The sequence below is a fragment of the Lissotriton helveticus genome, chromosome 2_2 (assembly GCF_964261635.1).
Source record: "Lissotriton helveticus chromosome 2_2, aLisHel1.1, whole genome shotgun sequence".
Classification (NCBI taxonomy): domain Eukaryota; kingdom Metazoa; phylum Chordata; class Amphibia; order Caudata; family Salamandridae; genus Lissotriton; species Lissotriton helveticus.
The window spans coordinates 492,881,364-492,897,860 of record NC_136060.1 but is presented as its reverse complement, the minus strand read 5'-3'; the positions used below and the strand labels follow the sequence as shown (position 1 = coordinate 492,897,860).

The 16,497-nt window shown below is 45.4% G+C and overlaps 1 protein-coding gene across 1 annotated transcript in view; it reads right to left on the bottom strand.

Annotated features, from left to right (window-relative positions):
• Window positions 1–16,497, bottom strand: part of LOC144821564 (dedicator of cytokinesis protein 2-like) — a 3,201,295-nt gene that overhangs the window by 688,905 nt on the left and 2,495,893 nt on the right. The window contains exon 29 of the mRNA XM_078678750.1: window positions 9,929–10,027. Coding sequence (XP_078534876.1) covers window positions 9,929–10,027 — 99 coding nt within the window. The remainder of the gene's footprint in view (window positions 1–9,928; window positions 10,028–16,497) is intronic.

The following is a 16,497-nucleotide window of genomic DNA, read 5'->3' as shown; positions in this document are numbered from 1 at the left end:
ACATCACAGAGCAATCATGCCAAATGGAGGCCTTTAATGACCTAGGGCCATATTATCAAAAAAGGGCGATACATTATCGCCGCTTTAACGGCAGGAAACTGCCGCTAAAGCGGCAATAAGGGGCTTGATAATATGCCCTTGTGAATTGCCATAGAAGCCCAGGTTCTGGTGTTAACCTGGGTTTCTATGGGAAGTCACAAGGGCATATTATCAAGCCCATTATCGCCGCTTTAGGGGCAGTTTCCTGCCGATAAAAGCGGCGATAATATATCGCCCTTTCTTGATAATATGGCCCCTGGTTATTCAATCCCACCCTCTGAGTCTATAAGGCTCAAGGGCTTATTTGCAAGCCCCTCAAACCACCAGTACGGCACTTTTTTGGATGCTCTTGCGGCTCAGTGTCCAGTCCCATATCTATGAGACCCCGCAAAGCCAGTGTGTGTGGCATTTCATGGCCTCGTAGTCGTAGATATGGTGTAAAGCAGCACAGCACAAGTCGCTGCGTTGCCTCACACGGCATCAGGGATGCGTTTCACGGGCGCTGCAGCGGGTGTTCCCACGCAACACACATGGGTGTTGACGCACTCCCAGGTTTACATCGCCTTACATATGAAGGCAGCCGCTCTAGCGCACCCTCACCAGCGTCAAGATACCAACCGCAGCGGCACTTCGAGCTTCATCAATATTTTCAATGAATAAAATCAATACGGTTGAGATTTTGGCATTTGGAGAAAATCAAAAGATATTTTTGGGTTCTATTTTTGTCCCCATAAAAAGCAGTTCATTTCACGCAGACAGCCTTATTTATTTATTTATTTATTTATATATTTATTTATTTATTTACCCATTCATACAGCGCGCCTGGACCAGTCAGAATGAGGGCGCTTTACAATGCCACAGAGGTTCCCAAGTTAGGATGACGTCGAGAGTGGGAAGAGTTCAACTGCATTTAGAGACAGAGGCCTAAAGTAACAATTATCAGATGTAGGTGGACACTACCAATATACTACTCTTAAGAGTTTTATGTACAGCTGATGGGGTGTGCGTGCAACTAGTCATGGCCATAAAACGCAAAGCGGATGCAGGGTAACTGTCCAGTGGTCCCACCCCAACGTCCACCAAAATTAGGAAATAATTGTCAACAAGGAGATGGATCCTGCTTTTTTATGGCCAGTCTCATGGAACATGTGTCGGCTGTTCGCTTTCTGCACCATTCTGATCACTTGGTTAAAATAAAACCATTCATTTTTGCGCATAATCTCTGGAATATAGGGAATTTATTCACAGAACCTAGCCATATAAAAACAGGATCTGTCTTCTTGTGGACAATATATTGCTCTACCCATCTTTCATCTCCTAACCTTGGTCCTACTTAGTAAATACAACTATTACTCCTCATAGGATGTGGTGTAGTTATTTGCAAACACAGGTGGTGGAATTGTATGAGCCCCCCAGAGAAGTCCAGAATGTGCTAGAATGGACAGGATAGGAAACATATTACTTGTAGGGGCCACCTTCATAAGATTATTCACATTATTTTACATTTGTTATTTATTAATGTATATCAGTGCTTGGTTAGAAGAAAAAAAAATCCAGAACACTTTGCAGGAGGCTACTGCAAACTGCATCCCTCATGGCCCTTGTAAGCTCTGCAAGTGACAGTATCAACACAAATACTAAGTATCACAATTCTACAAGTGTGACACTTCAGACTATTAGAGGCTCCCAAAGCTGTAAGAAGGGTGTAAGCAGCAGCTATTGTTCCCTTTTAATGTATATTGACTTATTAAACAATGTTGTGGTGGTCATCTCAAACTTAGAAAGACAGCGCCACCATGTGGTGGGCTGTCTTAGAGCTGTTGCTGACAATTAAGTGCCGGTGCCAAACATAGGAAATCACTGGCTCAAATTAAGCAGTGTAGCTAAAGGATACATGTCGGCATAAGAAGCATTATCTAAATGAATTCTAAATCATCATTAAGAATAGAATGCGAGAATAATTGCAGCACTTATAGTTCGTTTAACCCAAATAGGATATGGGTTATGAAAATTGTAAACAATACGTTAAATGTGTGAATTCCTGTCAAAATGCATACTGTTTATTTTACATGTAGCTCAAGATAATTGGCCAAATCAACAGAAAAATGGCCAAAAAGCGCTATATTTCAGGGTAATCCTTTGTCCTCCTGCAATGTAACATTGAGGTATGTGCATTAAAACTCATGCGACTTACCCCCACTTTTTTCACTTTTTTAATGTTGTTCACTTATTACTTTTTTCGCTATTTGTTCACTTTTTGCAGTTTGGATAAGACAAGTAGCAAACAGTGTGTTGCTTGGCAAATGGACAGATAAATGGCTTGCTTTTGTTGAGAATAGAGAAAATCGTGTGTATGCTATTGTAAAATCAATCACGAGTGGATGAGATTTGATCTGTAGTTATTGATCGCGCATAATTCTTGGCACTAGGGCGAATCTTGGGAAAATGCCAATATGCCGAAAGTACAGATAATTTTCGAATCACTGTTGAGTTATAGAAAGTGGGTGGCAACACTCATGATGGTTCTTATCCATTCGGTTCACAGGATCCATAGATGTAAATTGTGTACATTTAGGGGATAACTGAGGGACACTTCTCTTTTCAAAATACAGAAGATTAGTACATAATTTCTTATAGGGTAAGTGCATGAGATTAGTCAGCTGATATGGAAACGATATGATATATGTAATCTGGGTAGTAGTATTTGATGCACTCTGTCACTTTCTTTTCTTTTTTGGAATAATTTGACTTTCCCTTAATGTTCTATGCATGTATAATGACAGCAAAGATATAGTAATAACATTGAATCACACCAGGTGCAGAGCCCTGGTCAAGCTCACCCTGGCCATCAATTTTTTGGGATTGGTGGGCAAGGATATGGGGCACCTTGGTGTTTGTTCCTGACTAGTTGTCTGAATACAGTAATGATGTGAGAGAAGAAATCATAATTTTAACTGTCTGATGGTGAGGGTGTCTGGAAACAGAATTAAGTGACAATGTTTAACAACCCCTTCTTTATTTCTGTTACCATTCATTAAGAACAATTGGTAACGTTTTTAACGGGAATTTGAAAACAAAGAAAAGAAAGGTTAATTATAAAAGAAATGAAGCAATTTGGAAAAGAATTGTAAGGTATGCCATAATGTCAACAACTTGTCTAATATGGTACACATGTGCACATTGATTAAATGCAAAGTTATATGTTTTAATAAGTAATGTAAGTTATGTTTGTATATGTTTGCAGCCCTGAAGAAGCCCATAGATGGGGGAAACGCGTTGGCAGAGTGAAAAATAATTTTATCATCTATTTTATTAACAAGCGGCATTTGTTGGTGTTTAATTGCTTCCTTTACAGTTGCCTCTCTGTTGTGCTTTTGAAAATAAGCAGTGATGTATGTTAATACTTTTAAAGACCCATTGTCACTCCTCCCTTTACACACGGCACCATCTTTGGCATGTGCAGCCCATCTTCATGCTTTAGAGAAACATGCCTGCTGCCGTGGAGTCAGCAACATGACATGCATCCTGGGAGTGGCATCTCTCACAGTCAGACCTTCACAAGCAGGGATCTCTTAGGGTGACAGTGGATCTCAATTCAGGGACATGGACCATCGTACGCTCTTTGATGACGCAGAGATGCTCGCACTCAGGATCAGCGAATACTGTGGAGCACAGGCCTGTGGCAATGGGGAGGTGGAACACGGCAGTGACGTGCACCGAAGGAGCACGCTGCCAGCTCTTGCGATTCCCACGTCCTCTTGATGCTCTTGTCGTCTGACACCATGTTTCGGCCTCAGACTCCAGGCAGGTGGAAGGTGTGTGTCTGGTGAATTACAGTGACTTTTCCTCTGCCTGACAAACACCCTTTGACCACCAATGACATCACAGGGTTGATTCCTCTTTCCACCCTCACGTCTTCAACTGCATCCAATTTGCCTGAGAGGTAAGGTAAGACAAATCATTGAAAACTCCAGATGGCTAACATCTGTCTTAGACCACTGCTGACTTTATGTTTCTTTTGCTGTTGTCAAGACCCAGGAGACCAGGAATAGCAAGGACAGAGCCAGGAGTAGTAGATGCTAGCCCTGGCTACCCCTAATAGGTGTCTGAGATTGCTATTTTTCCATTCCTGGGCATACTTTGGGACAAGAACAGATGTTGAGCATATAAGAGATATGATGAATATTGTCACGCAACATCTCAGCCAACAAGAGAGGTGGAAGTTTTGTTTCTTCACTGCTATTTAAGACCACTTTTTAGCTGATGTAGGAGACATTTCTTTACGATATCCCACAAGGTGTGTGGTGCAAGCTTTCACACAGGAGATCAAAGACAGTGACGTAGCACCAAGGAGGCCTCCTGTAGTTGTGAAACTTTCAAAGGACTCAAATATTAATTTAATGGTTCTCAGAGGGGGTTGGTGAGCTGCCTTCTGTTGAGGAAGGGAGGGGAGCTCTTATACAGGCCAGATGTGCCCTACACGACACCATAAAACCCACAGGCTCTGCCTGAAGAAGCCCCAGGAGAGAGGTGATAGTAGGTGCCATGGGCTCTCTACACGTCAGGCCGCCCAGACTCTAGTTTTACGCAGACTAGATCTGTGGGTGGCGTAGGTGCAACCCCCTCACGCGGTCAATGCAAAACAGCATCAGTTACACCACAGACTGAAACGTGGACTGTACTGAAAGCAATTTAATAACTTCCCCAACCCCACAGTAAGGGGGAGGGGCACCATTGTACAGGACATTCCCGTAGTCTAAACGGGAGAGGACCATAGCCATCAGGATCAGTTTAAGAGCAGGGAAGGAAAAGAACCGTGAGATCTTACGGATAGTGCGCAAAATAAAAAAACAAGAGGAAACCACCGTGCTAATCTGGGAGTGTAAAGTGAGTTGTTGGTTAAGGGTGATTCCCAGTGTCTAAACAGAGGAAGAGGGAGAAGGGGGAAACCAAAAGAGGGGGGCAAAAAGATGGGAGACCAAGGGTTGAGTTTGCCGCCAGTGAGAAGGAGTTCGGTCTTATCAGGATTGAGCTTGAGATGGTTAAAGCTCATGATGCTTTATAAGCAGTGTCTGTGAAATAACCAATGCTTTGTGAGCAGCGTCTGTGAAATAACTGATGCTTTGTGAGCAGCGTCTGTGAAATAACTGATGCTTTGTGAGCAGCGTCTGTGAAATAACCGATGCTTTGTGAACAGCGTCTGTGAAATAACTGATGCTTTGTGAGCAGCGTCTGTGAAATAACTGATGCTTTGTGAACAGCGCCTTTGAAATAACCAATGCTTTGTGAGCAGTGTGTGAAATAACCGATGCTTCCTCAACAATGTCTGTGAAATAATTATGCTTTATAAGCAGCGTCTGTGAAATAACCAATGCTTTGTGACCAGCGTCTGTGAAATAACCAATGCTTTGTGAGCAGCGTCTGTGAAATAACCAATGCTTTGTGAACAGCGCCTTTGAAATAACTGATGCTTTGTGAGCAGTGTGTGAAATAACCGATGCTTTGTGAACAGCGCCTTTGAAATAACCAATGCTTTGTGAGCAGTGTGTGAAATAACCGATGCTTCCTCAACAATGTCTGTGAAATAATTATGCTTTATAAGCAGCGTCTGTGAAATAACCAATGCTTTGTGACCAGCGTCTGTGAAATAACCGATGCTTTGTGAGCAGCGTCTGTGAAATAACTGATGCTTTGTGAACAGCGTCTGTGAAATAACTGATGCTTTGTGAGCAGCGTCTGTGAAATAACTGATGCTTCCTCAACAATGTCTGTGAAATAACCGATGCTTTGTGAACAGCGTCTGTGAAATAACTGATGCTTCCTCAACAATGTCTGTGAAATAACCGATGCTTTGTGAGCAGCGTCTGTGAAATAACTGATGCTTTGTGAGCAGCGTCTGTGAAATAACTGATGCTTTGTGAGCAGCGTCTGTGAAATAACTGATGCTTTGTGAATAGCGTCTGTGAAATAACCGATGCTTTGTGAACAGCATCTGTGAAATAACTGATGCTTTGTGAGCAGCGTCTGTGAAATAACTGATGCTTTGTGAGCAGCGTCTGTGAAATAACTGATGCTTTGTGAATAGCGTCTGTGAAATAACCGATGCTTTGTGAGCAGCGTCTGTGAAATAACTGATGCTTTGTGAGCAGCGTCTGTGAAATAACTGATGCTTTGTGAATAGCGTCTGTGAAATAACCGATGCTTTGTGAACAGCGTCTGTGAAATAACTGATGCTTTGTGAACAGCGTCTGTGAAATAACTGATGCTTTGTGAATAGCGTCTGTGAAATAACTGATGATTTGTGAACAGCGTCTGTGAAATAACTGATGCTTTGTGAACAGCGTCTGTGAAATAACCGATGCTTTGTGAGCAGCGTCTGTGAAATAACCAATGCTTTGTGAGCAGCGTCTGTGAAATAACCGATGCTTTGTGAATAGCGTCTGTGAAATAACTGATGCTTTGTGAACAGCGTCTGTGAAATAACTGATGCTTTGTGAACAGCGTCTGTGAAATAACCGATGCTTTGTGAGCAGCGTCTGTGAAATAACCGATGCTTTGTGAGCAGCGTCTGTGAAATAACCAATGCTTTGTGAGCAGCGTCTGTGAAATAACCGATGCTTTGTGAATAGCGTCTGTGAAATAACTGATGCTTTGTGAACAGCGTCTGTGAAATAACTGATGCTTTGTGAACAGCGTCTGTGAAATAACCGATGCTTTGTGAGCAGCGTCTGTGAAATAACCAATGCTTTGTGAGCAGCGTCTGTGAAATAACCGATGCTTTGTGAATAGCGTCTGTGAAATAACTGAATGCTTTGTGAACAGTGTCCGTGAAATAACTGAATGCTTTGTGAACAGTGTCTGTGAAATAACTGATGCTTTGTGAACAGCGTCTGTGAAATAACTGATGCTTTGTGAACAGCGTCTGTGAAATAACCGATGCTTTGTGAATAGCGTCTGTGAAATAACTGATGCTTTGTGAACAGCGTCTGTGAAATAACTGATGCTTTGTGAGCAGCGTCTGTGAAATAACTGATGCTTTGTGAACAGCGTCTGTGAAATAACTGATGCTTTGTGAACAGCGTCTGTGAAATAACCGATGCTTTGTGAATAGCGTCTGTGAAATAACTGATGCTTTGTGAGCAGCGTCTGTGAAATAACTGATGCTTTGTGAACAGCGTCTGTGAAATAACTGATGCTTTGTGAACAGCGTCTGTGAAATAACCGATGCTTTGTGAGCAGCGTCTGTGAAATAACTGATGCTTTGTGAACAGCGTCTGTGAAATAACTGATGCTTTGTGAGCAGCGTCTGTGAAATAACTGATGCTTTGTGAACAGCGTCTGTGAAATAACTGATGCTTTGTGAACAGCGTCTGTGAAATAACTGATGCTTTGTGAACAGCGTCTGTGAAATAACTGATGCTTTGTGAACAGCGTCTGTGAAATAACCGATGCTTTGTGAATAGCGTCTGTGAAATAACTGATGCTTTGTGAGCAGCGTCTGTGAAATAACTGATGCTTTGTGAACAGCGTCTGTGAAATAACTGATGCTTTGTGAACAGCGTCTGTGAAATAACCGATGCTTTGTGAATAGCGTCTGTGAAATAACTGAATGCTTTGTGAACAGTGTCTGTGGAATAACCGATGATGTTTTGTGTCTGTGATGCAAATATGAATTTGTAACTTTGATATAAAATCATAAGGACCCCATCTCTGCTCCCTGGATTACATTCCAGGGAGTAGGGTTTTGTTTGTGCTCCAGCCACAAGTCCTTCCTCTTGCGACCATCTGTGCCTCTTACCCCACCTGACACCTCTTTCAATGGCCTTTCCCAGCATGCCCCAGCTGCAAACACACAAGTTAGCTTTTGCCCAGTGCTTTGGATCCAGCGTGCTGCATTTTGTATAATTGTTTATCAATTTGAGGTACAAATAATTAACGCTTTTGTTAAACATTATGTAGAACATAACGGATTGTGTGGCAACCGCGGCACATTCATACTTAAACAGCGAGTGACGCAGCTGTGGCGTCCTGGTATGCCCTGTGGCTTCATCTTATGCCAGTGGCACCGGCCAGTCAGCTGTGGTGCAGCACAGAGCAACAAACTGCTACTTCTGTAAATGATTGTATGCAAAACGAAGTGATCGATTGCAAATAAATCAAAGGAACATCAAAAAGTTGTCAGAAATTCACATAATTTGCTTTCTGGTAATAATGTGAAATTATGGCAAAACGACACAAAATTATTTGTAATTACACAAGATACAAACCTTCCATTTTGTGCTTTATTTTAGTGCGAATGCGCCCTTTGCGTCAATATTTTTCCGTGAGGACGCATTTAAACAAAATCACGGTGAACAGAAGCCGCTCACTTTCTGTTGTTCCCACGCGATCGCTGTAAATTAAACACCACCGGTTGCGGTACGTTTTTACTGCGAACGGTGCATAATTACACAAATTGGCATAGTGGCGTAATTTGGGGGATTTTACATAGCAAGCGTAATCAAAAATGATGCAAATTACACCAGCGTAATTTAGATTTCACCCAGGTGATGGAATATGTTTCCCCTGCAGTCATTTGTGTTTTACCCTCCTGCTGCTGCGGCCCGTGTAGGAAAGAGCGATGGGGCCCGGTGGGGGGGATTTTGACCAAAGATGTTGAGGGAAAATTCATTATTTATTTCATTTTCCCTTGTCATCGTCTGTCGAAATCCCCCCATCCGGGTCTCACCACTCTTACCTGCACGGGCCGCCACTGCTGTCCCCTCCCTATCCTAAGCTCAGTGTTATTGTTTATATTTCAGACCCTCATTCGTGCAGTGAATGTTCCCCCCAGTACACGGCCCAAAAGTACTGATTCCGCAAAAGTAACCCAGCATTACAGCACCAACAGCCTGATTCATGTACATGCCGTTTTGCGTGGCCCTAATAGCGAATCATAGCGACTCGCTATTGAGGACACGCAAAACGGCATTCATGTAGGAATTGCTAATTAAATAGCGATTCCTACATGTTCTTTATTTGCGAGTAGCAATTTGCTACTCGCAAAAACTCCCCATTCATTCCTATGGGCCTCGGGGAGTATCCCTTATTTGCGAGTAGCAAATTGCTACTCGCAAATAAGATAGCGATTTGAAGGGTGCCAGGGGTGTCCAAAGGACGCCCTGTAGCACCCCTAAAATGCACATTTGAACAGGTGTTGCGCACACACATGTCCAAAGGACATGTGTGTGCGCAACATGCAACTTAGAAAAATGCTTTTAAAAGCATTTTTCTGAGTTTTTGCTATTTACCGACAGGTCTGACCTCTTGGTAAATAGCGGCCCCAAAAGTGCAAAATCGCAATTTTTTAATGTGTCATGAATAGCATTTGAGGAATCTCTAATAGAGATTCCTTAAATGCTATTCCTCGCATATTTGCTAATTCTTAAATAGCGATTTTTGCATTTGGGATCATGAATACCAAATGCAAAAATCGCACTCGCAAAGGGCCAGATTCTCAGAATCTGGCCCTTTTGCGAGCGCTATTGCCTACATGAATCAGGCTGCAAATCTGCATTTTCTCTTTCGGTTAATATTGCATTTATTTCAATATTATTTTTGTTCTAATTGTTTTTCAGAAAATTTGTATTCTTATGTGGCACATTTCACTTATTGGTGAGGCCCTCACAGGTGAGTAGCGCGCTTAACAAACCCTGATTGATTGAGCACATAGATTTGTCGGTGTATTCTGGAGTGTTTTTGGGATATTCTGCACCATGGGACAAGACAGAGGGGCGGAGCATGCGGGGAAGCCCCCAGGCACCACGAAAGTAAAAAAATCAGAATACACACGTGAAGGACCTGTTCACTAGTACTGAGAGTGAAGCAAGAGCTCACAAGAGGTACTCACCACAAGGTCCTGGCGCGTGGCGAAGGTCTCGATGTACGACCTGTAGTGACAGTCCTCCATCTGATTCAAGATGGCCGACATGCAGGCGACGTAGTGGCTCTGGGAGGAAGAAGAGACAATGGGTTAAGGCAGGATGCAGCAGTAGTTCTGTTATTTTACTTTATTATACAGAAGTGCCAGCCTGAGTTAATTCGCGTGTTTTGTCATTTCCACGTTATGCACCTGTCAGGTATCAAATGAACAAGGTGGTGTTGTAGCACCCGACAAAGTGGTTACATAGAGACATAGGGGCAGATGTATCAAGATTCAATTTTGCGATTAATGTATTAAAAAATCGCTATTTTTTGCGATTCCTTCGCCTTCCTTATTTGCAAATTCGCATTTTGCGAATTCGCAAATAAGGAATAAATTCCCATGCATTCCTATGGGCCAGGGGGCCCATAGGAATGATTTTGAACTAATTCTCAAATTGCGAATTCGCAATTTGCTAATCGCAATTTGAGAATTATTTCAAGGGTGCAGGGGTGTCTGAAGACACCCTGCTGCATCCCTGAAATGTACATGTGTGTGCATATGGCGCACATACATGCCCAATGGGCATGTGTGTGCCTCACATGCCACCTTTAAAAATGCAAAATTGTGCATTTTTTGAGGACTTCGCAAATTACCATCAACTACAAGTTGGTGGTAATTTGCGATTCCTTAACAAAAATTTGCACAAAAAAAATGCTTCATACATAGCATTTAAGGAATCGCAAAATTTGCGATTCCTTAAATGCTATAGAAAATTAAGGAATCGCAAATGTTTGCGATTTCTTAATTTGCGAATTTTTGATACATTCTAAAACATGCAAAACAACCATTTGCGAGTCGCAAAACGGTTGATACATCTGCCCCTTAGAAACTCACAGCAGACAGTGTGTATTTTCCTTGCCAGCCTCAAGATGCTCTGCGGTCTTTACACAGAATGCGTCTTTACCACGCGTATCGTTACGACATGCGCTGGACTTGGGAGCAGTAAAAGGTAGTATTCCAACTCCAGTCTGTGCAACAGTAGTGAAAGTGTTGGACTCAGGAGGGTTAGCATTTACTATTCCAACTCCAGTCTGTGCAGCAGTAGGTAAAGCGTTGGACTTTAACCCCTTCGCTGTGGGGGTTATTCCCCCGCTGTGCTGGGGGGGAGAGGGGCGTGCACAGTGCCCCCATGCTCATGACGAGAGCTATGGCGCTCCTGTGCTCATGACGAGCTCAGCTCGTCACAGGTGTATTGCCTCCTGTGGAACGCTCAGCACAGCGGGGGAATCCTCCCCGCACCTGAGCGTTCCTCGGGCCATGATGAGCTGAGCTCGTCATGAGCACCGGAGCGCCGTGGCTCATGACGAGCTGAGCTCGTCATGTAATGTAATGTAATGTAAAAAGGATTTGTATAGCGCTGCGTTCACCGGACGGTTTCTTGGCGCTGATCACCAACCCAGGAGGAGGCAAAGAGGGAAGAGAGAAGAACTTTATGTATAGACACCGCGGAAAAGGTGAGTTTTTAGGAGTGAGCGGAAGTGATAGGAAGAGGAGAGTCTGAGGTCTAAAGGTAGGGAGTTCCAGAGTGAGGGGGCCAAGAAGGAGAATCTAAGACCTCCGTGCTTTTTACGCCTGTACCTAGGTGTCTGGAGGAGGGCGTGATGGGAGGAACGGAGGTGTCTGGGGGGGGCGTACGGATGAAGAAGAGAGGAGATGAAAGAGGGGCCGATACCGGCCAGGGATTTATGGGTTAGGCAGCCAAGTTTGAACTTACAGCGCTCCGACACAGGAAGCCAATGAAGGGCTTTGAGGAGGGGACGAACGTAGTGATGTTTTGGCTGACGATGGATAAGACGGGCGGCCTGATTCTGGATTAACTGAAGTCTCTTTATTTGATATTGTGGAATGCCTGCGTATAGGGCGTTGGCGTAGTCGATCCGAGAGATGACTAGCACCAACAGCGCCAGGGTGAGAGCTTCAGTGGTCAGGAAGTGAGCTATTTTCCGGATTTTTCTGAGCTGGTGGAAGCAGGAGGATACTGTAGCGCTGATCTGATGATTCATAGAAAGATCTTGTGAGACGTAGACCCCTAGGCTTTTTACTTTTTCAGCGGGACTAGGAGGGGGGCCAAGGGAGAGGGGCCAGAAGGTGGAGTTCCATGGATTGGCTGGCCCTCCGACAAGAACGAGCTCCGTCTTGTCGGGGTTAAGCTTAAGGTGGTGAGCGCCCATCCAGTCGCTGATATGGCAAAGGGTGGACTGGAAATCCTGGGCCGCTTCCTGCGAGTCAAGGTTGAAGATGAGCTGAATGTCATCTGCATAATTAAATGCAGTGACATTCCTGCCCCGGAGGGAGCGGATCAGGGGGGTAAGGTATAAATTAAAAAGGAGTGGAGACAAAGACGAGCCCTGCGGGACTCCGCAGGTGAGTTTCATCCTGTCCGCCGAGAATTGGGAAATTCGAACAGATTGGTGGCGGTTCGTCAAAAAGGAACAAACCCAATCAAGGGCCGTCCCTCCAATACCAGCCTCCTTGACACGGTCGACCAAGGTGGAGTGGTCGACCGTGTCAAAGGCTGCCGACAAGTCCAGGAGGATTAAGGCTTGGCTGGCGTTAGAGTCAGCACCTCTGCGGAGTTCCTCCATAACAGAGAAAATGACCGCCTCAGTTGAATGGGCTGGTCTAAACCCAGCCTGTTGGGGGTCCAGGAAGTTGGAGTCCTCAACAAAGGAACTGAGGATGCTGGTGACATATGACTCAAGTACCTTACTAAGGTAGGGAAGGAGGGAAATGGGACGGAAGTTGGCCATAATCGTAGGGTCGGCGCTGGGTTTCTTCAGGATGGGTACTACTTCCGCGTTCTTAAACTGACTGGGAACCTCACCGAGCAGAAGGGAGTTGTTCAGGAGGGCCAGTGGAGGGGTGGGGCAGGCTGAAAAGGCAGCCCGGAGAATCGCGGGGGGGCAGCAGTCTGTGGGGGAGCCAGAGGAGACTTTATTAAGCAGACTGATGAAGACTTCTTCTGATATCGGGGGGAACTGAGTCAAAGAATGAGGGTTGACAGGGGGTGCAACCTCAGTTAGTGGTGTAGCCGGGGGAGTGGAGGAGATGCTATTTTTAATTTTAATAATTTTTTCTATAAAGAAACAGTTGAGGGAGTCGCAGAGTGCTTGGGACGGAAGAGGTTTGAGAGTTACCCTATCCGGGTGTGAGAGCTCGTCTACGATAGCAAAGATATCTTTAGATTTCTGTGCAGAGTTAAGGATTTTGGTGGAAAAGTAGGCGTTTTTTGCAGCAGAAATGGCTAGTTTGTACTCTCCCAATAATTTTAGAAAGGGTAATTTCTTTACGGGGTCGTAGTTTCTGCGCCAATGGCGCTCGGCCTGGCGGAGACCTAGTTTTAAGGTTTTAAGGCTATCAGAAAACCATCGATGTGCGTCGTGGGGGCGCTTGGATCTTATTAGTTTAAGAGGGGCAACCTTGTCGCTGGCATATTCTAGCCAGTCGACTAGTGCAGCTTCTTGGGAGTCAATGGGGCCAAGAGCGGCCGGAACCGAGGATGATAAAGAGGTGAGGAATAGGTCATGGTCTGCTTTGTTCCAGTTGCGAGCTTGGAGGCAAGGGCCTCGGCTGCGAGGGGGCGGGGGAGGAACCAGGAGGAGAAAAGAGATTAAATGGTGGTCGGACCAGAGGCAAGGTGAGATCGTGAGCGACTTGATTTCAAGGTTATATGTCCACACCTGGTCAAGGGTGTGGCCCTTGGAGTGAGTGGGTAAATGAATGTGTTGGATACCATTAAGCCCAGTTAGAAGATCGGTGAAAGCCAGGGATTGGGGGCTTTCATGGGTGTCTGATGGCCAGTAATTGAAGTCTCCCAGGACTAGGAGTTTAGAATTGTTGATGGTGAGCTGGGAGAGCAGGTCACCAAAGTTCGAATAAAAATTGGGCATAGATTGTGGGGGACGGTAAACCAAAACACAGGTAAGAGGGGAGACAGAAGATACGAGTCTAATTCCCAGACAGTCCACCTGAGGGATGTTAAGGAGGGAGAGGGAAGTGAACCTGAGGGAGAGATTGATAATGGCGGCTACGCCGCCTCCTAGTTTGCCGGTAGGCCTATTAGCATGGAGTATATAATATCCTGGAGGGATGGCTGCTAGAATGTCTGGGGAGGAGTCCTCAGTCAGCCAAGTCTCGGTTAGGAGAAGAATATCGGGTCGGTCCGAGTCTAGGAGGTGGAAGATGTCAAGATGGTGTCTGACAAGTGAACGAGTATTAAGGTAGATAACCGCCAATTCCATATTAGCGGGTACCTGAGCGAGTGGGGGTTTAGGAGGAGCAGGAAGAGCTGAGGGTTCGGAAGTGAGAAGGGACGGGAGGGACTGTAGCTCAGGAAAAGTACTCCGGGGTTGATAGATACCTAGTTGTTGCAGGCATATAGAGCTGGTGGTGTCCAGTGGCCTCACAGAGTGTAGAGCAATCAGGTCCCTGGGAGTGAGGGTAATAGTAATTTGGGCAGAGTGACATGTCCCGGGCCCCGTCCGGCCGCGGATGGGCGCAGACGGGCTTGCCTTAGGCGCGCCTTCGGCGCGCAGTCGGCGCGCCCACTGTCATGAGCGTCCAAGGTGTTAAAGTCTGACACCTCTTCCCCTAAGACATGTCGCTGTAATGATTTGGGTGGTAAAGGAATACGTGGTAAAGATGCATTCATTGTAACTCCTGTGTGTAAATGGCTGCATGTGGTTTGAGGCACGTTGCAAACCTGTTTCCTATCCCCAGTAACAGATGCTAGTGTACTATACGCACCCGTGTCAGTACTGCTGACAGTCCTGGGTCAGTGCACTCTTCATGCACCAGTGTCCCTTTAAAGCCCTGTACTATCCCTGCACTGTTGACACTATGGGTCATATTTATAAGGACATTGCACCACCAGAGAGTAACTTTTGAAGATGCTGCAGTGGTGCAATCCCTGCTCCACATTTCCAAAGCGGCTTTTACCCACTTTGTGTGGCTTAACGCATTTTATAAATATCGTACCCTTTCATGCAGGCATCTGCATGAAAGGGGTGTGCAATTGGTGTTGCTGTGGGCGTTCCAGTGCTTTTTGACGCTGCCCCATATTTACAAGGAGGTGTAAATCTGAGGCAGTGCCATAAACTAACACCACAGAATAGCAGGCATTAGATTGGTGCAACGAGGATAAATACTTTTATTTCCCCTTGTTTTTGCTCTTTCCCTGCAAAAAGGAAGGAAAAGTTTCCTTCCTGGCTCTTGAGAAAATGCACCCAGGCCCTGAGGTCCTAGGGAGCAGGGCTCTGGGTGTTTTCCTCCATGTGCCATGACAGTCACACATGATGCTGAAGGCTCTATGTGACGCTGAACTAGACCTAGAGCTGGAGTCTGGAGGGGCACGTCATGTGCATTGGTTTCTGTGCATCATACAGTCAGCTCCCTGGCACTGCAAAGTGGTGGCAGCAACAGGTTCTAGTGGCATGATGGGCCTTGTTACCTGCTGTCTGCCAAGGACCGATGCCCGCTGGCATCGCTGTACGTGCAGCAGGGTGAGCTTGGAGGGCATGCCCCATGCTTGACTGTGGCAGCTGGGATCCACTCTAATTAATTGGACAAGCGTGTAGCCTAAGGTCAATCAACAATCAGGATTTATGTAGCGCTGCTAATCATCCGTTAGGGTATCCAGGCGCCTGCAGGTCCTGGAGTCTTATTAGAACACCCAGGTCTAGAGAGCCATTCAGAATTCCGGAAGTGAGTTGATGGTTTGGCGGTGCGGGGGGGGGGGGGGGGTTTCCAGGTGTTTGCGGCAATGTGGGAGAAGGAGTGTCCTCCACTTCTGCTGCGGGGGATGCGGGGAGTATGGGCTGTTCCAGGTCTTTGCGGCAATGTGGGAGAAGGAGTGTCCTCCACTTCTGCTTTTGTAGAGTCTGGGAGTAGGGCCCATTGGAGTTTAACTTTGGAGACAGCCTGCCACAAAGTAGTGTGAACTGTGGGGCTTCTGAAAGATATTCTGAGGTCCTTATGCAGGGGGTAGTTTAGTTTCATGCAGGCATCTGCAGAAAGCGCTGCGAGGCCCCAGGGCAGTTATGCGCTATACAAATGCAATTTTTCATTTCATTTCATTTCATTTCAGTTGATAATATTGGGGAGAGGGTTGTGAATCTCAAATTCCCCATCTAAAAAACAGGATGCCGCAGGGTGGAGGGATGAGATGAGCAAAGTTTGGAATAGACTGTTCCTATGAGGAAAAGGGCCAATACTGTTTTACACTCACTTGTCCCCTTCAACTGTAGGTTTAAGTCCTAGTTTTATCATTTCTTGAGGTATACTAAGTAGTTAAATGCTCCACTAACAGACTCTTAAAAAAACCTACAAACAGCTCCACCTTGTGGTGGTTTCAAATAAATACATGCAGTGTTTACAAGGCAGTGCCAGTGCCCAGCACAAGCAAACACCAGCACAAATTAAGCACACCTCTAATAGCATTTCCCTTTATCCGATTTTGCGATTCCAGGCTGATAATCTTTTAAATATCCCACACG